Source organism: Aulostomus chinensis, chromosome 8 (assembly GCF_037954235.1).
Source record: "Aulostomus chinensis isolate RoL2024-O1b breed Wild chromosome 8, RoL_Achi_v1.0, whole genome shotgun sequence".
Classification (NCBI taxonomy): Eukaryota; Metazoa; Chordata; class Actinopteri; order Syngnathiformes; family Aulostomidae; genus Aulostomus; species Aulostomus chinensis.
Genome location: NC_141327.1, coordinates 7,750,651 through 7,775,532, shown reverse-complemented (window position 1 = coordinate 7,775,532; position 24,882 = coordinate 7,750,651). Strand labels below are relative to the sequence as shown.

At 44.0% G+C, this 24,882-nt stretch overlaps 1 protein-coding gene across 4 annotated transcripts in view; it reads left to right on the top strand.

Moving 5' to 3' along the window:
- The window catches only part of LOC147256977 (palmitoyltransferase ZDHHC5-A-like), a 64,734-nt gene that overhangs the window by 28,653 nt on the left and 11,199 nt on the right, over positions 1 to 24,882 (top strand). For all 4 annotated transcript variants that reach the window (XM_086210708.1, XM_086210709.1, XM_086210710.1 and 1 more), the window contains 3 exons: positions 5,315 to 5,441; positions 23,330 to 23,438; positions 23,557 to 23,666. In XM_086210708.1, coding sequence (XP_086066834.1) covers positions 5,315 to 5,441; positions 23,330 to 23,438; positions 23,557 to 23,666 — 346 coding nt within the window. The remainder of the gene's footprint in view (positions 1 to 5,314; positions 5,442 to 23,329; positions 23,439 to 23,556; positions 23,667 to 24,882) is intronic.

The following is a 24,882-nucleotide window of genomic DNA, read 5'->3' as shown; positions in this document are numbered from 1 at the left end:
CTGAAACACTTGTGGGGGACTTAGACAAGTTTGAAATTGTAGTCTCAAAGAAGACAATCACTAGAACTCTGGACAGGAATGGACTGCGAGGTTGCAGACCAAGAAAAACTCCCCTTCTACGGATGAGACACCTTCAAGCCAGACTGAAGTATGCTAAGTGTGCATATAACTCAAGGAACATCATTCCCATAGTGAAACACACTTATGGCAGTATTATGCTGTGGGGATGCTTCAGTGTGTCTGGAACTGGGCATCTCATCAAGGCGGAAGGAATCATGAAGAAAGAAGGATATGTGAATATTTTGAAAGAACCTCAGGCAGTCAGCAGCAAAAGATCTGGATCATCACTGTGTCTTCCAACACAACAACAACCCAAAACATATGTTGCTCCTGGTAAAGACCTACCTCCAGAAGACCAAAGAAAAAATTATTGACTGGCCTGTACAAAGACCTGACTTCAATCCCTTTTAAAATCTGTGGGGGGAACTGAAGATCAGGGTACATGCCACAAGACCATCAAATCTGGATGAGCTTCAGAAATTCGCCCAAGAGGAATGGGCTGGGATCCCTCAGAAGACATGTTTGAGACTGGTTGAAAACTACAACAAATGACTGCAAGCTGTTATTCAGAAAAAAAGGATTCAATTGACATATTTTGACCCTGGTAGTTTGTGTATTTTCTGACAAATGAGGCAGCCTGGGACACGAATAAACGTGAAATTAAACTGATGTTGACATCAAGGGTTAATGGTGGAGAGGCTAAACAAACTGATACCATGGAAACGTGCCAACACAACTTAACATGCACTAGAGAGGCTCACTGACTTCAAGCAGAGCTCTCAGTGTTGAAATGAAGAGATAAGTCCAAACAGACATGATGAGAACTGAACTAAATTAAGATTTTTGCAAGCTAGAGCGTCAAACTGCATTTCGTTTTTAATGAAGACACCTGGTGGGATTTTTATTCTTTGGTGATAATGGCAATTCAGCATGACCTAAAGTGAAGTTTACCTGAACTTTATCGGCCTCATACCATAACTTATAAAGCTTATATCTAGACTGTGCTTTGAGAATAATTTAAGTTACAGTAATGACCGGTATTTTTTTTTTTATTAATGATTTCCTTTAATGGTTATGATGTCAACTATTTTATTATATTGACATGCTTGATCATGCTATGTCAAATATATGACTTCAGTTCATAAAATCAAAAAAGGGAGTGATTTTATCTATGTGCAGAATGTTTTTTTGTTTTTTTTTCTTTGCTAGGGAGGGCCAATGCAACAGTGAAGCACTGTTCCCTCCTCCCACCAACAGGGAATATAAGGGATGGCCAGATACATTCTTTTTTTTGGAAGTCACAAAGTTCCGGGTTCAACTGATGTTCTATCATTCATACGTTCTTAACATGTTTGTGTTAGGATTGCAACAAGACTCCAAAGATGATCGTGAGTAATAATGGCAGCAGCCTCAGCAAGGAAGCCCAGACTGTCCTCTCCCCAGCCACTTCCACCAGCTCTTCCGGGGGAATCATGAGGTGTTCCCAGGCCAGCCGGAAGATATAGTCCCTCCAGCGTGTCCTGGGTTGGCCTCTTCCTCTTCTTTCAGGGAGAGATGATTGTGCATTCCGTAGGAAAAGTAATACATCATCAGCATAAAGGCTTATCTTATGGTTCACATTTGTTGTATCAATTCCCTTGATGTTTTTGTTTTGCCGGACTGCAGCTGCGAGTGGCTCTATGAATATAGCAAAAAGGGAAGGGGAAAGTGGACAACCCTGTCTGGTTCGTCTTTGGAGAGAGAAGCTTGGATAAGTTTGATCATTTGTTCTGACACAAGCACTGGGAGTGCAGTAAAATGCTTTGATCCAGTTTACAAAGTTATCTCCAAACCCAAACTTTTGTAATGTGGTGAGGAGAAAATTCCAGTTTACCTTGTCGAATGCTTTTTCTGCATCTAGGGAGACAATTATGGCATCCTTGCTCTGACTGTTACAGTAGTCTATCAGGTTGATAAGTCTACATGTGTTGTTGGTAGAGTGCCTTCCTTTAATAAACCCGGTCTGGTCAGGATGTATTATGTGAGGTGTTACTTTATCGAACCTTTTAGCTAGCGCCTTGCAGATGACTTTAAGATCTGCATTTTTAAGTGATATTGGACGATAGCTTGATGGAAGTGCTGGGTCTTTGTCCGGTTTAAGGAGAAGGCTAATAATCACACGGTTCATGTCGGGTGGAAGGGTCGAGGTTTCCTGTATTTCAGTGAACATTTTGTGGAACATTGGTGCAAGCTCAGGCCAGAACTCTTTGTAGAATTCTGCAGGAAGGCCATTCCGGTCCTGGGGCTTTCTTATTTGGCATATTTTTAAGGGCTTCTTGAAGTTCCTCGATTGAATAGGTGACTCCAGAGCCATTATTCGGTCTTGATTTAATTTTGGCAAGTCAATTGTGCTCAGAAAGGTTTCAATGCTAGATTTGGATGGGTTAATCTCAGGTGAGTAAAGATTTTTGTAGAATTCCCTAAAAATGTAATTGATTTCTTCTGGGTCACAGGTTGTTTCCTCATTGGAGTCCTTAATGGAGGATATTGTTGCTCTTTCTTTGTTCTGTTTTAGTTGGTTCGCTAAAAATCTGCTGGATTTATTGTTGTGTTCAAAGTTCTCCAAGCGTAGTCTCTGCAGCTGAAATTGTGTTTTGATGTTGAGTAAATCATTTAGTTTTAGTTTTAATTCCCTTAATTCTCTCAGTAGGTGTTCCTCTTGGGAGGCGGCTAAGTTGTCTCCAAGGCTTTATTTTTTTCATTTAATTCTGTTTTGAGAGCTTTCTCCTGTTTTTTCTTATATGAAGAGTAACATATTATTTTGCCCCACATGACTGCTTTTGCCGCCTGCCATAGCACACAAGCTGAGACATCAGGCTGGTCATTTATCTCATAGAATATTGTCCATTCCTCCATAAAGAATTTAATAAAATTGGGGTCCTTGAGCAATGATGTATTAAATCTCCATTGTTTAGAAAGCGGCGTTCTAGTTTTTTTTTGTGAGTGACTGGTGTGTGGTTGCTAATGGCAGTAGGGTGATCTTGATGTCAAAGACATCTTTCACAATTGAGTTACTAATTAAAGGTGGTCCAAATGAGAGTAGGAGTGGTGCACTGGCGAGTAGTAGGTGTATTCCTCAAGTGTGAGGTGGCGTGAGCGCCAAGCATCGCAAAGACCGAAATCACTCATGTACTGCTTTATTATGTTGGATGATTGGCAATTGCGCTGACTAGCTGCTCTACTGATTCTGTCCATTTGTGGGTTGAATACCAGGTTGAGTGCTGTGTCTGAGTGGGCTGAAAGTGCAGTGAAGAAGCTGTGGAAGAAGGAGGGGTCATCAACATTTGGACCATATATACTGGCCATGCATACCTCTGTGTTGTGTGTGGATATGTTGACTATTACGAACCTACCTTCCGGGTCTACGACGGTGTTTTTACAAGTGAACCTGATGTTTTTGTGAATCAGAATGGCTTTGCCTCTTTGTTTGATGTTATAACTAGCTGTGTATGTGTGCGGGATCTGTGGGCTTAACTTATGATTACCTGTTTTAGGTAAATGGGTTTCCTGTAATAGGACAATGTCTGCTTGTAAATTTTGTAGGTTTGTTAAAATTTTTAACCGTTTTTCACCTGAGCCAATTCCACGTACATTCCAAGTGACAAACCGTAGTTTGTTAGTATCTAAACTAATCTACTGAGTGTAAATTGTAATAAGTAGGTGAGTGAGCAAAAGAACGTGTACCTGTGTCTTTGTGCACGCGCGTGTGTGTGGTGGTGCCAAAGAGGATGAGGGTGCATGTGTGTGGCAAATGTAACAATATTATATACCTGCACTACAAACCATATAATCATCACATTTAAAAATAACATGTAACACAAAACGACAGGAAAGACAAAGGGGTGACAAAAATACACACATAAATACACACTCGTGAGTGAACTCGGCATGTAGCAGTCTACCACGTGCGTTTTTATGTTTTTAGGTTTAACACTGTATTGAAAGAGAAAGAAGAAAAAAAAAACAATGAATGAGAGAAATTGGCGTTACCTTCATCCATAACCTTAATCATGCTAATACCATCCTCGGCTGAATCCGGTGAGTTCCGGGTGGAGAGAGGATATGCGCTTTAGTGGATCCAAGGGGTGATCTCCGGATCACGGAACAACTGTCCGTTAACATACAGTTTATCCACCGCGATGACAGCGCGGGATCCACCGTCGATGAACCTCTTCCTGACAGGGAACAGGCGTGTGTGGCACTCCAGCATCTCCTTAGGGAATTGATCGTTCACGCTGAAGTCCATTCCTCACAGCTCCCTGCCCCGGCTCTTCACCAGCTCCTTCTGCTTGAAGTGTTCGAACTTCGCAACGATGGGTCTGGGCCATGATGGGTGTAAATTAATTGAAGGAGTGTGGTGCTAGACCTACTCTACTTGTAAAGTTTCATGAGATAATTTTTTTTGTGATTTGGCACTATACAAATAAAATGGACTTGACTGTGTGTTGTGCAAAATATGAATCAATATATTGGGGGAAATGTGGAATTCCACCGTTTTATTCAGGTGCACTGCAGAGATGAGCATCCAATCTAGGCCTGATGCTGAGGCAAGATGCTTGCAGAGCAGTGTAAATTTGCCCAATCAATGTACTCAAAAATCATACCTGAAGGTAAATTCTTATATTGTCTGAAGTCTTCACATAGATAGGTGGTGTAGTGGGGAAATCGAATGCTAAAGGCAATGATGGACTCCAGACGCAGCAGATAACATAAATGAATATATGTTTTAATATAATACACTTTTCCACTCTGTTTATGATGGTGTGCCTCTTGACTTTCCTATTTACTGCTAACAGTACGATAACCATTACATGGGCTCAACAACACAGCTATGCACCCCCACCACAAGTGGCACTGATGTATCAGCCTTTCCAATTTACCACTAAAAATAAACAAGCCATTCAATGTTTTCAAGTCGTGTTTCAAATGGAAAGCTTGAGTGTGTGCAGTATGCTGTTAGATATTTGTTTTTTGTGTTAAAAAACAACAAAAACACTGTTTATTATTGGAACTAAATCATTACCATTTCGCAGAACACTATAATCCAGAAGTTTGAGTCAAACCATAGTTAAATCATGGCACAGCTCCACACAGAATGCTTTTCAGCAACCACCACTGCTTATTTTTTTATCAATACTCTCTTCTCCCACTCTCACTACACAAGTTAGGCCACTGAATTCTTGTTACTTGATGACAGCTTCTTTGTTTTCCACAGGTATCTTGGCAGGAAGAAGTGTGTGCAGAGTGTGTGTGTGCAGCCTCCGTTTCTGCGACCACAGCTGAATGAGGCCCAGCTCACAGCAAAGATCCTGGACAATGGCATACAGGGAGAATTGCATAGGGTGAGAACGTGAAGTTTTGAGGTGTGAATTTCCACTTATGTTATCGTCAAACTGTTTGTAACACTGGTTTGAAAGGAGAAACTGGATTGGGATTCATAGAAGCGCTTGTTTTATTCTGCACACCCTGAAGGGCTGGAAGTCTTGATGTCCAGGTCAGGACCCCTATGCCTTTATACAGTGGGGCAAAAAAGTTTAGTCAGCCACCAATTGTGCAAGTTCTCCCACTTAAAAAGATGAGAGGCCTGTAATTTTCATTACAGGTATACCTCAACTACAAGAAACAATGTGAGAGAAAAAAAAAATCCAAAAAATCACATTGTCTGATTTTTAAAGAATTTATCTGCAAATTATGGTGGAAAAGATGTGTTTAGTCCCTAACAGAAGTTCATCTCAATAATTTGTTATATACCTTTTGTTGGCAGTCTTCACACACTGTTGCTGGTATTTTGGCCCATTCCTTTATATAGATCTCCTCTAGAGCAGTGATGTTTTGGGGCTGTTGCTGGGAAACATGGACTTTCAACTCCTCCAAAGATTTTCTATGGGGTTGAGATCTGGAAACTGGCTAGGGTACTCCAGGACCTTGAAATGCCTCTTACGAAGCCATTCCTTCGTTGGCCCAGCGTTGTGTTTGGGATCATTGTCATGCTAGAAGACCCAGCCACAATTCATCTTCAGTGCCCTTGCTGATGGAAGGAGGTTTTCACTCAAAATCTCACGATAAATGGCCCCACTCATTCTTTCCTTTACTCTGATCAGTCGTTCTGGTCACTTTGCAGAAAAACAGCCCCAAAGCATGATGTTTCCACCCCCATGCTTCACAGTAGGTATGGTGTTCTTTGGATGCAATTCAGCATTCTTTCTCCTCCAAACACAACAAGTTGAATTTTTACCAAAAAGTTCTACATATTTTGGTCTCCCAATCCTCTTCTGGATCATACAAATGCTCTCTAGCAAACTTCAAACGGGCCTAGACATGTACTGGCTGAAGCAGGGGGACACATCTGGCACTGCAGGATCTGAATCAGCGGGAGCCCTGAGCTTGTTCCTCTGGTGCTGGCGTGTTTTCGTCTGGCTTCGGTCACCTCGTGCTGCTACTTTAGCGTTTTAATTGTGTTTTAAGTAGTTTTTATTGTGTGCGTGGCGTGTGTTACTTGTGGGGACTTTTAACCACTTCTTATCAACTCGGTGTCTGACTGTGCAAAACAATGCTGTTTTTATATAAAGGACTGCTTGTGGCTTTTGTCATCCGGCTTTTATCATGCTGCCCCGCGTCAGAGGGTGCTGGCATTATGCCAACAGCGCTGCTGACTTACACCTGGGACCAGCTCCTGCTTCTCCGCACCACCTACACACCGCCCCCCCAGCTACCGGCTGAACTGCTGCCTCGGCAGCCGGAGAGAGGTTACAGGAGACGGACGCGGAAGAGGAGGAAGCGTGGCGGGGTATGACAGAGGCTATGGAGAAGAGCTAACAGACCACCACTGCCCTCCATGCTTCTCTGCAACGTCTGCTCCCTTAAGAGCAAGGTGGAGGAGCTTAGAGTCAACGCCAGGTTCCTCCACGAGTACCGAGAATCATGCCTGTTGGTGTTCACTGAGACATGGCTGCAGGATGACGTGCCTGACTCGCTGGTCTCCCTGGATGGCTTCTCACTTGTGCGCTCTGATAGGAACCACAACCCCGGCAAGAGCAAAGGCGGAGGCACCTGTGTCTACATCAACAACCTGTGGTGCTCACAGTTCACCACAAGGGAGTCGGCCTGTAATCCCGACATTGAGCTGCTATGTTTAAGCCTGAGACCCTTTTATCTGCCACGTGAATTTGGAAACATTTTACTGTGTACTGCCTATGTCCCACCTGGTGGAAGTGCTCCTAAGGCAGCGAACATCAAAGCAGAGTGTGTTCACAGACAACTGAAACGCACTCCTGAAGCACCATGTTTTATTTTGGGTGATTTAAATCTTTGTAAACTTGAAGCTACTTTACCTGGGTTCAGCCAATATGTCAACTGTAAGACCAGAGGAAAAAACACGTAGGATAAATGCTATGGCAATATCAAAAACGCATATACTGCTAAGGTTAAATCCCCTTTAGGGTCCTCTGATCACAATGCTGTCCATCTAATCCCTACTTACAAGTCCCTGTTTAAAAGCAACAAACCACAAGTTAAAACTGTCTAATATGGAACAATGAGAGCATAGAAACTCTGAAAGGCTGCTTCTCTTGCACTAACTGGGAACTATTTCATAGTCTGGAACTAGAGGAGGCCACAGACACTATCACTGATTATATTAAGTTCTGTAAAAATCTCAGACATCCATAACTATGTACCCAAATAATAAATCGTATATCTCCAAGGACATTAAAAATTGCATAGTACAGAGGAAAGCAGCATTTAAGAATGGGGACCTGCTAAGCATGAAAAATATGCAGAAAGAACTTAATCAAAAACTAAGGACGAACTAAGGGAAGAAGGAGAGGGTTCTCCCTGCACTCAGTCACTGCACAGGAATGAACACTAAAAAACTATGGGACTCTATGGAAGCCATGGCAAACATGACTCCAGCGAAGAGATGCATAAATGTGTTAAACGAGGAGGAAAAGGCAAATGAGCTGAACAACTTCTTTTGCCGAATTGACTACAGAGACTTTTCACATGAAATGAAAACAGCTTTGGACGGGATACCTGATTCAGCCCCCGGAGAAATTACTATTGACCAGCATGCTGTGGAGAGACTCTTTTCACACATCTGCCCCAGAAAGGCTTCTGGGCCAGATGGCATCTCTGGGCGCCTCCTGAAGTCCTGTAGTGAAAAACTGGCAGAAGCCTGGTGTCCCATCTTCCAGAAATCAATAGACACCCATTCTGTTCCCTCTACTTGGAAGAGTTCTATTATCATTCCTGTGCCTAAAAAAGCTAGTTGTAAAGAGAATAATGACTACTGTCCAGTTGCACTGACTTCATTGGTTATGAAGTACTTTGAGAAAATAATTATCGATTTTTTGAAGACAGGAGTTAGTTGTTTTTTAGATCCTTTTCAGTTTGCCTACAAGTGTAACAGAAGCACTGAGGATGCTATTTTAGTTGTGACGCATCTTATTAATAAACACTTAGAGGATTCTAGCTCATTTGCACATCTTTTATCGGTTGATTTTAGTTCAGCTTTTAATATGTTGCAGCCACACCTTTTAATTCGTACATTAAATGATTTTAATGTTCATTCTTTTATTACCAAATCGTACTTTTCATTCTTAACAGAACGCAGACAGTGTGTTAGTGTTAATGGAACCTTATCTGAAACTAAATCTCTGAGCACAGGCACTCCACAGAGATGCGTGAGCTCTCCAGTTCTGTTCACTCTGTACACAGATGCGTGTAGAAGCTTTTATACAAAGAATCACATCATTAAGTTCTCTGACGACACTGCAATTTTATCACTGCTGAAAAAGAATCAAGATATATCTGACTACTTCTTAGAAATCCAGAGGTTTGTTGCGTGGTGTGACGACAACCACCTCATTCTGAATGTTAAAAAAACTCAGGAAATGGTGTTCGATCCTCAAGGTGTGGGTGACCATAGGCCCGTGGTCATCCACAACCAAGCCATTGCCCAGGTGCAGTCATACAAATATCTCGGTGTCTTTATCGACAACTCACTCACCTGGAGCACACATGTTGACAGCCTCTGCTGCAGAATTCAGCAACGGTTACATTTCTTACGTTGTCTGAGAATTCATGGTGTCGATCAAAAGTTTGTTTATTTTTTTATAGGGCAGTTGTTGAAAGTCTGATCAGATATAGTATGACAGCTTGGTTCGGTAAACTCTCTGTGCAGCTAAAGAATAAACTGTCTTGATTGATTAATGCTGCTGGAAAAATTATCTGTGTAAAAGAGAACTTCTCCAGTCAGAGTATTTATGAACAGGCCACTCTGCAACAAGCAAATAAGATCATCTGTGACCCATCACACATCCTGCATGGCGAGTATGACCTCCTTCCATCTGGCAGAAGGTTTAGAGTTCCTCACTGCAGACTGAACAGATATAAAAATTAACTTGTCCCTGCATCAATTAAGCTGGTAAACAAGTTCAAATAAGACCAGAGTTCAGACTTTTCATTTTTTCCCCCTTCTTAGCATTTATTTATTAAATTAGGTGATATTTACCTATTTTATCATGCACTTTTTGTCACGATTTGCAAAAACTGGCAGACCCAAAAGCAGACAAACACAATGAAAGTTCAAGGGGGTTTATTTGAACTAAAGCTGAAGATAGGAGGTGGCAGTGTAGACCAGGGGTGAACACGAGCAGGCGGGCGGGCGGGCAGGCAAGGCAGTTGGTGGTGCAGTCGCTGAGGGGAGGCAGAGAATGAAGTCAAAAAGTCACGAGAGGCAAAAAGTCACAGGGATAAAAAAACATCGATCTGGCATTGCAGGCAGGGCAGACCAAACACTTATAGGCTTCCAGTGACGAGCTGATGGCAGGCAGGTGAGGACGATGAGGGAACTGGAACCAGGTGCGCCTGCTGGAAGCCGGAGCCAAGCCACCGCCCAAAAACACACGCCCATTCACAAAGACACACACACACACAAAACACAGACACTGACAGGGACTGTGACACTTTTGCACACTTAGGCACCTTGTATGACATGGTTGTGCCACGGGGTACTGTTTGGTAAGAGATATATTTTTGTACTGGATGTATTTTTGTATTGTATGTGTGGTGTGGCGGCAGCATGGGTGTTGGCCCAAAACAAATTTCTCACTTCTGAGACAACAAAGTGAATCTTGAATCTTGAGTCCCTGGTGGCTTAGTGCGTTACTGATGATAGCCTTTGTTACATTGGTCCCACCTCTCTGCGTGTCATTCACAAGGTCCCCTCGTGTGGTTCTGGGATTTTTGCTCACCGTTCTTGTGATCATTTTGACCCCATAGGGTGAGATCTTGCGTGGAGCCCCAGATCAAGGGAGATTATCAGTGGTCTTGTATGTCTTCATTTTCTAATAATTGCTCCCACAGTTAATTTCTTCACACCAAGCTGCTTACCTATCGCAGATTCAGTCTTCCCAGCCTGGTGCAGGTCTACAATTTTGTTTCTGGTGTCCTTTGACAGCTCTTTGATCTGAAGTTAGAAGTGTGACTGTTTGAGGGTGTGGACAGGTTTCTTTTATACTGATAACGAGTTCAAACAGGTGCCATTAATACAAGAAACAACTGGAGGACAGAGGAGCCTCTTAAAGAGTCTGTGAAAGCCAGAAATCTTGCTTGTTTGTCAGTGACCAAATACTTATTTTACCGAGAAATTTACCAATTAATTAAATAAAAATCCTACAATGGGATTTCATGGATTCTTTCCCCCCATTCTGTCTGTAATAGTTGACGTGTACCTATGATGGAAATTACTGGCCTCTCTCATCTTCTTAAGTGGGAGAACTTGCACAATTAGTGGGTGACTAAATACTTTTTTGCCCCACTGTAAGTGGCTGATGTAGTTTCACACGCTATTCAAAACAGTTGCACTTCTTCTAGCTTAGTATAGTCTGTTGAGACATCTTCGGCATACTTCTCTGAGAACCAGTGTTATGCGAGTAACAAAGTTCTCTGTCATAGTATTTGTTTTGATGTCTAACTATGGGAATATGGAGACTCCTGTAATGTCAGAGAAGCTCATTTTGGTGACTGCCCACTAGCTGCCTCCAAGTAGTGTGCTCCAATTGTACATGGAGAAGAACAGCTTGCACTGTGGTCTCCTATGACGCAAACACATCCACTGGGCATCCAACTTTCCTAGCTAATATTTTGCCAATGCACAGCCTCTCCTCTTGGAAAGATGACTGTCTCCAATGGTGCATTGTGAGGCCACAACAAGCAGCAACCTGGACCCCATGTTGTCTGGGGCGCACAAGATCTAGCCAGCCAATGCTGAAAATTCATCACTTATAGCCAGCTTAACCATAACACTACCTTTGCAGATTCCATCAGGCCTGAGACAAAGACTAAATCTCATCAGTTTTCCCAGAGTAAAACATGTCAGAGTGGGTCTGAACAATGCAATTCTGTTTGCCGATAATCACACTGAAAATGTGAGCGAATCTAACCGCAGACCAAGAAAAGTAATTTTTCTACATTGGAGATAATGCACTCTTCCCTTATTATGACAAACCCAGATTGTTCAGGTGTGCCAACAAAAGGCCAGTGTGTGCTACCATGCCATGAGCAACAAGTTGACCAAATACATGGCTAGGCAAACTCCATGTTCACTGAGTGTGGCCCCAGCTGCCTTTGTGCAATTCACAAACAGGCTTAGACAGGGCTTGAAAATAACGATGTCCCGATGTTTTGGGGACCATAAAAAAATCCGGCAGGGACACAGGTATATTTTGTCAGGGACAATCCTGGGAAAGTGAGAAAAAAATGTCTAGTAAACTTCGAAATAGCTGTTATTTGCAAAGTCATTAATTATGAGTATCTAGATGTTACGTTTTGTCGTTTGAATAATTTCATAAAAACGTGTTCGCTCTGCAAGACGCAAACTGCCTCCATCCTGCCCTCAGGAGTGGATTAGACCATCAAACCAAGGGAGTATTACAGTGAACTCAAGGCAGTAGCTACTGAAGCCTGAGTTCTCAACACCCACTCCAATTTGGTGCATGCCTCCCAGTTCTGAGAGCAGATAATTTTCATGTAACACATCTTTGTGCTCTCTGGTGGAAGATCAGGGTCACTGTGCCTGGGCATATGTGTAATTTTATTTAACCTTTATTTAACCAGGTCGTCACTTGAGATCAGGTGATCTCTTTTCCGAGCGAGACCTGGCCAAAATGGCAACATCTAAAACAAGCAAAATAACACAAAATCAGACAAGAACAAACAAAGCGATGTGGTAAAGAGAAAAAACGAACAGTGAAACAAGGCCAAAAGTAGATAAAAGTCAAAGCAAGGAGGCAGGGGGAGGTTGGGCTTTACAAAGGGTCACTGAGGAGAGAAGGTCAGGTTGATGGAAATGTGAATGCATTATCCAGCAAAACAATTACACTGTCCCATTTCAGTCTTTAAAATGTCCAAAGTCTGTGTTTTGAAATCAGATATGGTGATGAGAGCTTGCAGTTTGAGAGTTTTTTAAAGTTTTTGAAGCAGAAAAAGAAAAAGCCCTTTTCCCAAACTCAGTGCAAGCTCGGAGTACTGAGGCATGTAAATGATCCTGTGAAAGTAAGCTGCAAGATGAGGAAGCCGGAGAACCCAGAGAGAACCCACGCAGGCACAGGGAGAACATGGAAACTCCACACAGAGATCCCGTGCCCGAGCTGGGACTTGAACCTTCCTGCTGTGAGGCGACAGCGCTAATCACTGCACCACCGTGCCACCCAGTTTTAATGTCTTCAGTATTAATCTACAATGAGGAAAATAATAAAAAATAAAGAAAAACCACTGCATGAGGTGTGTCCAAACTTTTGACTGATACTATATACCAGGGGTGGGCAACCATGTGCCATGGAGAGCCGTGTGTATGCAGGTTTTCCTTCCAACCAAACACTTTAACAGGTGATTCCACTGATTAACACACCTTCAGCAACAGAAGAGTGTTTCCTTTGGTTGGAAGGAAAACCTGCATACACACGGCTCTCCATGGCACATGGTTGCCCACCCCTGCTATATACTCAAGACAATGAGTGTTACACGGTAGAGTGTAATATGTCTGAAAATGACAAACACTCTGTTGCTCTGATATGAAAGATACATCCTAGGATGCTCTTCAGTGATGTGCCTGAGCTCATCAGGCGTTTCAGGTCTTTCAACATCAGGCGCCCTCCCTCAGGTGACCCAGCCAAGGTTGATCAGGCCCTGGCTTGTGTCCCAGCAGCATAATCCCACTGATCGCTCCTCCTGATCCAAAGCCATCTGGAGGCTCTTTCTGCAGCCTCCACGGTGTTCTTTATGGCTTTCCTCTTTGCAGCCCCCGTGATGCCAAGCAGAGTGAAGATTTTGCACAGTGAGCGGCCAGCAAATCCTCGACACCCCACTTCTATAGGCTCGCAGCGTGCCTTCCAACCTCTTCCTTAACATTGCTCGACTAGTTCCTGGTATTTTGACCGCTTCCGTTCATTTGCCTCCTCAATGTGATCTTCCCACAGAACTGTCAGTTCTAAAAGCAGCACTTGCCTTGAAGAGACAGACAGGAGCACAACATCCGGCCTCAAAGCTGTTTTGGTGATGTGGTCAGGGAACTTGAGTTGCCTTCCCAAGTCTACTCTCAGTTCCCAGTCCGATGCTGAGGTTAGGAGGCCGGCTGCTGGTTTGGGTTGTGGCTGTGGCTGCTCTCCAGCCCTAGCTTTGGAGATGGCTTCGGCTACTGCCTTCAGCACCTGGTCATGCCGCCAGCAGTATCGATCCTCTCCCAGTGCTTTAGGGCAGCCGGTGAGGATGTGCTCGAGTGAACCTCTCCCAGAGCACAAAGCGCAAGTCGGTGCGTCGGCTACGCCCCACAGATGGAGGTTGGCTGGGCTAGGTAGGACGTCATATACAGATTGGATGATGAATTTGCTGTGGTTCTGCCTGCCAGATCTCTGCCCAGATCACCTTCCTCTCCAGTGCCCCCTCCCACCTCGTCCAAGCTCCCTGCTGCTGCATGCCCACCATCCTGCTGGTTCGTTCCTCCTCGACTCCTGCCCGCACCTCTTTCAGGACAAGCTGGCGTCTGTCCTTGCCATGTGCCTTCTCGTAGCGAGGCTGAGGAAACGAACCCTGCTCGCCCCATTGCCACACTGCCCACCAAGATCCTGTGTCTCAGCCGGGACTCGGCTGCCTCCAGGCCCTCGTGGACTTTCCACTTCCTGCCCGTACGCATTATGATGCCCGCTGATGCAACTTTCGAGTCCCTTGAGTCACGATAGAGCATAGCCTCTCTCGTTCGAGAGACCCTGAACTCCTCTTCCAGGCTGCTGAGTGGGAGCTGGAGCTTGGTGGTCTTCCCATATAGTGCTGTACTGCAGAGGCTGCGCGGCAAGCCCAGCCACCTGCGGAGATCGCTGCTGATCTTCCTCTCTGGGATATCTATGGTTGACAGGGCCACCTCATACACCAACAGAGGCCAGAGTACCCGAGGTAGGATGCCTTGCTGGTAAATCCATGCCTTAAATCTCCCGGGTAAGCCAGACTTATCTACTGCTGACAGCCACGATTCAAGCTCCCTGATGGTGGATTGGACTGCTGCTGAATTCCTGAGACTACAGTCAAAGACTTTTCCCAGGCTCTTGACTGGCCTCTCAGTGATAAATGGAATTTCTGTGCCATCCAGCAGGAAGCGGAACTTGTCTGTCACCTTTCCTTTTCTGAGCATCATGGCCCTGGATTTAGCTGGTTTAAAGCTCATTCTTGCCCATGAGATGAGCTTTTCCAGGCACTGGAGTAACCATCTCCCCCCAGGCACTGATATTGTGGTGACAGTGAGGTCGTCCATGAAAGCTCTGATGGGTGGCTGCCGAGTACCAGACTTGGAGAGAGGGCCTCTGCATTCCCCTTCCGCTGCCTTTATTACAATGTTCATGGCAAGGGCGAAGAGGATGACTGAGATGGTGCACCCAGTTATTATTCCCTTCTCAAGCCGATGCCAACTTGATGTTACACTCCCAGAAGTGACCCTGAGCCTGAAGTTCCCGTAGTAATTCATAATGAGGTCCTTGATCTTTCTAGGGACATGGTGTCGGTCTGGGGTAGTCTCAACCAGCTTGTGGGGTATAGAGCCGTATGCATTGGCTAGGTCGAGCCATAGCACTACCAGGTCTCCTTTCCTCTCCCGCGCCTCCCTGATCAGCTGGGTGACTACTCCTGTGTGTTCTAGGCACCCTGGAGCCCCCGGGATGCCACCTTTCTGGACTGAGGTGTCAATGTAGGCATTCTTGAGGAGGAAGTCTGTCAACCCTCTGGACAGAATACTGAAGAAGATCTTCCCCTCAACGCTGAGAAGCGAGATGGATCTGAACTGCTCCAGCTCGGTGGAATTCTCTTCCTTGGGTATCCAGACCCCCTCTGCCTGTCTATAGGGGTCTGCTACAGCTCCCCTGCGCCAAATCACATGCAGGATCTTCCAGAGGGTTCTCAGGAGCTCTGGGCAGCGCTTGTACACCTTGTAGGGTACTCCGCTGGGTCCTGGGGCCGATTTGGTCCTGGCAGCAGCAACAACCTCCTGAACTTCCTTCCAGGTGGGTTCCCAGCTGTTGAAGTCAGCGGTGGGAGGTGGTATGTCCAATAAGGCTCTGAGGGGTCCTAGCTCCCGCTCTCTCTCAGGGTCGCTGAAGTTGTCTTGAAGGAAATAGTCTACTTCTTCCTTAGAACAGTCTAGACCGCCACTGCGCTTCTGCCCCAGCAGCTGTTTGGTGAATCCGAAAGGGTCCCCTATGAAAGCAGTTTGCTTCCTGGCTCTCTCTCTTCTCCGTCTCCTATGCCATTCAGCTCTGCGCAGGGTCACCAGCTTCTTCCTGATGAGATTCCTGAGCTCCACCAGTGGTGGTTTCTCCTCCTCAGTTGCTGCCTTCCACTGTCTTGCGAGGGACCTAAGTTCTTTCCGCAGTTGGTGGATTTTCTCTGCCCTACGATTCCTGGTGAAGTTTGGTTTTCTGCTGCTGCTACTTTCCACACTGAACCTTTCAGTCCCGAAAGTGACAATGATGGTGGTCATGGTCTGGAGCCGTCTGTCAACATCCCCTTTTGCTGTTGCTTTGATGATTCTGACTGTATCCTCATCGAATTGATGCCACTCACTGTGCTTGCTTGCGGGAGGCCACTTGATACTATGCTGCTGAGTTACTCTGCTTGGAGCTGTAGAGCTCACCACTTGGAGGTTCTGGGCTCTGTGGGGTGTCTCCCGGCCGGGCTCCTCCGTCGTCTCACCAGGACTGGATCCTGTGCGCTGTGTTGCACTCCCCTGAACCAAGCATTTCATTTGACCCTGATGGATTTTGAGGCCGCGCTCGTTCTTGCAGACCTTTACGCAAATGCATCTCACGCTTGTCGTCGTCGTTAAGCCGTTTTCCAGTGTCGTCAACGTTGAATCCGTCCTGTTGGGGAACTCATCTTCCACCCTCTCGGGTTCCCCTGGGGGTATTGGTCAGTATGCTCTGGGACACATCTTCAGTGATGTGCCTGAGCTCATCGGGCGTTTCGGGTCTTTCAACATCAGACGCCCTCCCTCAGGTGACCCAGCCAGGGTTGATCAGGCCCTGGCTTGTGTACCAGCAGCATTATTCCACTGATCGCTCCTCCTGATCCAATCTATCAATCTATACCGATCAATCTACATTACAAGGCAAAAAGGAACAAAATCAGTGGCAGTGGCAGACCATTCTTTAAATGGTTAATTTTGTCTTCCGATCAAAAACAGTGTTCCAAAGCTTGATCTGAGGCCTCTTAAAATACTTTGTGAATAAACAGTAAATATATTAACTTCCGATCAGCACCCTTTAATTTCTACAAACCATTTCCGCAATGCCCACACTTCCATGCTTAGCCACATCTACTTCCAGTTTCAGCCCTACCCACTTCTGGATTAAGTACTATTATTTTGTTGGTTGTATGGCTATAGAATTAGATACAGATACAGCTAATAGCGTGCTCACTCATTCCTACTTGTTATTGTGTGTGACCTGTTACATTGCCAAGGAGATGGCTCAGTAACCAGCATCAGTTAACCTAAGCACTTTTCATATCACACAGAAACCCATTGATGTCAAGTGCTCTCAAAGAGCGGCGTCTCTCATCCAAAGTGTAACTGAAGCTGTAACTGTAACTAGAAGCCAAGGAAAGATGGAAACCTCTCCAAAAGTTATTAAATTACAGATGAGACATTATGACAGTATGTCCAAAAAGTTAGATTTTATTTCCATCATTTACACTTTCAAAATAACAGAAAACAAAATAATGGCATCTGCAAAAGTTTGGGCACCCTGCAGAGTTAATACCTTGTGCTGCCCCCTTTGGAAAGCCGAGAGCTGACAGTGTCATGGATTGTTCACAATCATCGTTTGGAAAGACCAGGGGCCTCATGTATCAATACTTGCGTGGATCTCATACTAAAAAACTGCGGTCGCAAGAATCGCGAAAATTGCGTACGCACAAAAAAATCCGGATCTCTTCCGGATCAATATGTGCGAGCACCGGAATCCACGCACGTTTCCTTGATACATCCCAATCAGCGTGGAATTGAGCGCAGATGTCGGAGTGACCGGCCCCGCCCACGTTACGCCCACCTATAAATCCGCAAATTCATTTAAATAGGGTCTCCGCTGTCCGCGCTCGCAAAATAATGTCAAAGAAATAGTAGTTCACAACGTGCAAGTTATTCGGGAAGGTGGAGGAGAGAAAATTGGAATTGATCCGTCAGCCGTGCCGCCCATGTGCAGCACACCTGCCGGCTCAGTCATCTGCCAGGACCAGCGGTATTCCGGCCAGCCCATCCTCACACAGGCGGTCCTGTAGTCGCAGGAGGACATTATTAGGGGAATAATGGGGACAACGAGCGGCTCGACCAGCTGATAAATGTTCTGGAACGTTTCGTGGACAAAATAAATTATTCTGGCTTCATGAATTGTGTAATCGCTTCGTACCCTTTCACATTGTGGAAATGAAATTCTGGCGTGCGAAGATGGCTGCCTGGCCGGGATCGGCATCCATCCCTCCAGCCTCTGCACATCGATGATCTGCACATTGATGGAGTGGAAACCATTACGATGAATGTAATCGTATTCCTCATGGGACGGCGATTTTATGGCAACATGAGTGCTGTCAGTGGCTCCAAATACATTAGAAAATCCGGCTATTGCTGCAAATTGCGCTTTAATATTTAATATAATATTATTCAATGATCAGGTCCACCACCCAGGGCATGGCCCGGTTGAGGGTCCACTGACTTACCCCAGAATGGTCCGCCATCTCCCGCTGGAGGGCTTTTTTGTGCCCGATGTATGTGCAGTTACCAAATAATGTAATTTACCAAACACCGCCACAGGGTGTCGCCAACAGACCAAAGTGCAGTTAACGCAAGAATCGGCTTTCCACCAACTTTTAAAGGCACCTCCGGAGTTGGAGTGAAACAGCGCCAGAATCAACAAACATTTCCCTTTATACATCTGAACGTGAGCATCGATCCTGGCATATGCAAGTTTTTCTTGCGTAAACTGCGTTGATACATGAGGCCCCAGGTGATGTCAATCTCAAAGGTTTTAAATGCCCATACTCATCTGACCTTGCCCCAACAATCAGCACCATGGATTCTTCTAAGCAGTTGTCTGGAACACTGAAACTGAAAGTAATTGACGCTCACAAAGCAGGAGAAGGCTATAAGAAGATAGCAAAGTTTTTTCAGATGCCAATATCCTATGTTCGGAATGTAATTAAGAAATGTCAGTCATCAGGAACAGTGGAAATTAAAGCAAGATTTGCAAGACCAAGAAAAATATCCGACAGAACAGCTCGCAGGATTGTGAGAGAAGCAAGTCAAAACCCTCGTTTGACTGCACAATCTCTCCAGAAAGATCTAGCAGACACTGGAGTTGTGGTACACTATTCCACTCTTAAGAGACAAATATGGTCTTCATGGAAGAGTCATCAGAAGAAAACCTCTTCTACGTCCTCACCACAAAAATCAGCATTTGAAGTTTGCAAATGAACATATTGACAAGCCTGATGCATCTTGGAAACAATTTCTGTGGACCGATGAGGTTAACCCTTATAGCCCGATCGGTCCACCGCGGGCCGAAAAACGCTGGACGTAATTGGGCGCTGTAAAAATTTATGGAAATTTGACGGCAATGTTTACTTTCAATTCTCGATCAAAGTTTTGACTCTAATGCTCACAAAACAGGGTCGGTGTCTGTTTTAGTGCAAACATTACCTTTTCATGGTGATTTTATTGTGTTTTGGTACGAAATCTGGACATTTAAATTTTGCGACCTCAGCGGAATCAAAGTTGAATAGTGTCGCGTAGACTTCTTCTTTACAGCAATATTTGTAGTCTTTGGAAAGGGGAGAAGCTACTGAATCGATCGACACCTACCATTCCAAGAACTACAAATCCCAGCTACGTAAAACTTTGAGCGTAAAACCTGCACAAACTATGCACTCTCGCAGTCTTTTACAGCACCCCACAGACGAAGGCAGACCGCTGAACAAAAGCAAAAAGCTCCAATAGTTAGTAATAGACAACTAAAATTAAAATTTATTGTAATTTGGAGCCAATTTTCATCAGAGGTAGAAAATAATTCCTTTGGCACAATTTGAAAACGTAATTTTTCCTCTGCTTTATTCCAATTTACTCAGGCTTAATGACAGATACAACACTTCTGACACTTGGAACACATTCTCTGAAGTCCCTAGATGTCCAAGGAAACCAAGAACATGCATATAACCTTTAGTAAAGTGTAGTAATTACACATTTACTATGGGTATGTCTTTTTAGGCGTTTTTTCCTGAAAATATGCTGTGAGTGGAAGAGGTTAAAATAGAACTTTTTGGCCGGAATGAGCAAAGGTATGTACCCTAAACCCTAACCACAGAATTTAATGAAAAGAACCTCTGTTCAACTGTTAAGCATGGGGGTGAATGGGGGTGAGGATGGCTTCTACAAATGGATAATGATCCTTAACTCACGGTTCAGAATACTTATGAGCTGAATTGAATGGTATTAGAATAATTTTCGAACCTGAACAGCTCTCTTTCAACACATGCCACAAACAGAGGGCCTACTCATTCATAACAGCAATATTTGCACAGGCATGCATTTGCACAATATAATGAAGAGACAGAGCCAAAGCTTGTGTTGTTTTTTTGATTAATTGTTTGTGGGTATGTTTGTCTGGCCTAGCGGGATTGGTTGGGATTGAACTCCGCCTGAGAGGAACAAACAGAAGAAGAACAGAAGTATATTCTACTGGATCGAGTGCAATACATTTTTTAAAGGAACTTGTGCAATATGTTGAAATGGAATACATTTTTAGAAATGTTGGGTCAAACATTTACCATGCTTTCTTGGTTCTGAAGGTGTTTGGAAAAAAGGGGCCCCAGCACACTGAACACCTGTATTTATAGTTCCAGGGGAAGACCATGTGTTGGAATTGTAGAGGGGGGTAGAGTGTCTGCTTGTTTTGGGATATTTGGATTGTTCATGTGAATTGATGTGTGTCATGGTAAAAGTAACATTGTGTGATGATAACTTTGATGTATTTTAAGGTATAGAGATGTAGGATATGTTAAGTTAATGTTGAATTGGATTGTCATTTGAACTTCCCTCTGATATGGTATAGCCCTGGCTCATAAGCTCAGCACTCCAAGGCTGCCTGTTCCATTCAGACAGCGATGTCAGTTGAACCAAGGAGAGCATAATTTTTTTTGGTAAAATATTACTGTTGCTACACCGGTACCTTATCTAAGAGCCTCTTGTCTGGGGAGTTAGGCTGCGAAAGTCGCTCATTCTAACAGATGGAAAGAGAGTGCTTTGGAATTTGAATCTATTATTTGTCACTTCCAAAAGCTGATTCAGAGAAATCCATACTGTTGCACTTTCAGTAGCATCCAGTAAGTACTTTAGAATGCAACTCTTTGATGATTACATGGCCTCTCTACCATCTGAGCCACACCACCCATTTATATTAAAGCATGTGTCACACCTCTGCCTCAGTTATGGGTAGTGGATGGCCTCTGACCCAGGTTAACATGATGACAAGACACGCTTAAGGTTTACAACATTTATTTACCCAAGTGGTTCAGTGAACAGTAACAAAGGAGACCAGCATATTCTCCTCAGAGACAGTTGTGGGCCTACTCCTGAGCACCTCAACAGACTGGCAGCATAGAGAGGGCCGAGCCTCAGCTCACCCCCTTTTAACCACTTGGCCCCTCCCACTAAATGGGCCAGGTCACTGACAGGGGGGGAAAAGGAATTACAAACAATCCCTGTCTTCAAATAATTGTTATGCAAACACAATAACAACAGCATGGCTTTAAATACAGCATATAAAGTTCTCTTAATGTCTTGTGTAGTGTTTTCTTGCACCATTGTCAGGAGTCACAGGTCAGCAAAGTTCTTCCAGTGAGGGCTCACACTGTCACAACATGTTTTGGAGAATATTAATACAGAAAAAAATGGATTATTGGTTGGGAGTAAAAATCCATCAAATTTTTTTTTTAATTCAAAGTGCACATGGCCTACTGAAGGCAAAGTCAAACGGAAATTTATTTGTATAGCACCATTCATACACAGGGCAATTCATAGTGCTTTACAGAGGCAAAGAGAGAATTGAAATTTAGAATCAGTTTAAAATCAAAAATGTGAATTAAAACATTCAAAAATCATTTAAAATCAATAAAACAGTTTAAGATCAATTCAACAGCAGACAAATCAATATTAAATCAATCCATTCATACCAAATCACCCAGATCAATCCCAAATCAATACACTATAAGAAGGGTGCAGTGAACAGCAGTGTTTTCAGCCCTGATTTAAATGAGCTGACAGTTTGTGCCCCGCTCAGGAGTGGTTCTCAAACTTTTTTTTAATCAAGTACCACTTCGGGAAAAAGTGAAGCACTCTAAGTACCACTATTATGACAAAGGTTAAAAACACAGAGGCATAGCAACTCTAATCAGCCGCAGCAGGGGTGGACAGCATAGACTGGAGACCATCCATCCATCCATCCATCCATTGTCTTCCGCTTATTCCTGTTAAGGGTCGTGGGGGGGCTGGAGCCTATCCCAGTGGCTACGGGCGAGAGGCGGGGTACACCCTGGACAGGTCGCCAGTCCATCGCAGGGCCAACATATATAGACCAACCATTCACACTCACAGTCATACCTCCGGTCAATTTAGAGAATCCAATTAGCCTAGTCCCCAATTGCATGTCTTTGGACGGTGGGAATAAGCTGGGGTACCCAGAGAGAACCCACCCAGGCACAGGGAGAACATGCAAACTTCACACAGAAAGATCCCGTGCCCGAGCCGGGACGCAAAACCAGAACCTTCTTGCTGTGAGGCAACAGTGCAAACCACTGCACCACGGTGCCGCCAGACATGAGACCTTGGCAGTCTAATTCTCAGGTGCAGAAGCTGGCTCTGGGTATGTCACCTCTTTAGTGGGGAAGGAGCCTGACCTGGTGCATGAGGTTGAGAAGTTCCGGCTGGATATAGTCGGGCTCACCTCAACGCTTGGCAAGGAACCAGTCAGGAACCAATCCCCTCGGGCGGGATTGGGCTCTCTTCCCCTCTGGCATTGCCAACAGATGGACCAGGGATGGCAATACTTGTTGCCCCTTGGCTCAGTGTCTGTTTTTTGGAGTATAACCCCGTGCCCTGTCTCGACTGTTGTCTGCGCATATGCGCCAAATATTCAGAGGACACCCCCCTGCCCCTTTTTATTTGGGCTTCTTTAGAAGGAGTACTGGAGACTGCCCCCTCTGGGAATTCCCTTGTTCTGCTTGGGGACTTCAATGCGCACATTGGCAACAACAGTGAGACCTGGAGAGGTGTGATTGGGAGGAATGGCCCCCCTGATCTGAAGCCTGGTGCTTTGTTATTGGACTTTTGTGTTCATCACAGATTGTCCATAATGACCTGGCAGGCTCAAACACATTTCCAGGGTCTGCTGGGAACATCGGGCAGTGTACACTTAAAGTTGTTTTCATGTTTTTATTTTTCACTTTGGCATAGTCATTTTTATATTTAATGTCAATCAATGAGAAATATTATTGCTCGTATTATAAAATATTATTTTATGTTTAGAATTTATATTATTTTTTTATTGATTTACTATGTGCCAACATCAACTGACAGTAGAAGCGTTTTGTTTTTGAGTTGTGCCCCTATCTGTCAAATAATGTCTTTTGTCTTCTTCTTTTCTAGTCCAAGTCAAGTCTCGAGATGATGGAGAGCCAATCATGTGATGCTGAGCCTCCTCCTCCGCCTAAACCAGAGCTCCGCTACCCTGGGGTCACCAGAGGGAATACAGAGGGTAATGCTTTTCAAATTTCAACAGGATTCAGTTTTGACAATTAGAACGTGTAGAAAGAAGAGTTAAAATGGATTCAATGATGATTATGATAAATATGTATTTCCTCTTCCTCAAACAGAGTGCAGTCTACTCAACAAAGCCCCTCCCACACCCACCATGTACAAGTACAGACCCACTTACAGCCCTGGCAAGAACCATACAGCACTAACTCACGCTTATGCCAACCAGGTAACTCATTTACACACTATACAAACGGGAGACAGCCAGGTGATGTAGTAAGTGATGTAACAAAAGTAAAAAGCATGTTCTTTTGTTTGCCATTCCAGTTTCTGTTTGACACATTTGTCCCTACATCTGCTTCTTTTATCTCTGACTTCAATGTAATATGTCTCACTTTTTTCTGTTTCCTTTTTTATTTCCTGTCCGCCATCTTGGTTTGGTTTCCTCAGTGGCTTTCTGTTGATCAGTATCAGTAAGTGATTGCTGTGGAAGCATTTTCCCCCTCATATCTACCATTTAACTTTGTTTCCATGCCTCTCTGTTTACTCTTGACCTGGGTGAAATACTTTATTCATTTTTCAAAGGGCTGCACCCTGAAAGTCGATGGTTTGAGTCAGTCAAGAAACTCTTAAGTCAACAAGAAAACTGATGCATTGAGTAGCTTATATTTATCAATTTCCCTGCTTGAGATTCGGTAGCTTGAGTTTGGTTTATTCCCCACTTGAGAATTGGGATCAGAGTATTCTCCTTTGCGCCACATTTGCTACTACTTAGTATTGCTGTTAATGTATATTTTAAGCATCCCTTAGGCAAGTCATAGGCATTCAAACCTTTGCTCTCTGGTCATTTTATGTAGATAAACCCTACAACTTGAAAAAAATACTTCCTAGTACCACAGACAGAGGCTGAAAGATGGACTTGGTTCATCAGTTGCTCTGTAAACTCAAATATAACATTGATAGATTAGACTAGCTTAATTGTCATTGTAGGTTATGCATGGAATGAAACTGCTGTACAGCATGAAACACTTCATTATGTCTGTAAACTCAGGATCTTGTTTTGTCTTTTTCATATTATATCTTAATTTTATTTAATGATTTATGTGACCTTGCAACTCTCCACTACTCTTTTTGTAGATTTTGGAGTGATTCTACATTTGGTCTCACCTAATATGATACTGATAATACTGTATAACCTTATGACCAAACCAATGCTGAATTTTTTAGTCAGTGCTGACCAGCTGATATTCTTAAACTAACAATGTAAAATGAATTCAGTGGCAAGGGAGTCATATCCTTTCAGCTAAGCTTACATAACAAATTTGCAATGAGATTCATCCATGATTTGTTCTGAACCAGAACAGAGGTGTTGTGCTTTAATGTGCATTAATTACACCAGTCATAGTGAACAATGGTAAACATGTCAGCATAATAGGCTGAAGTGC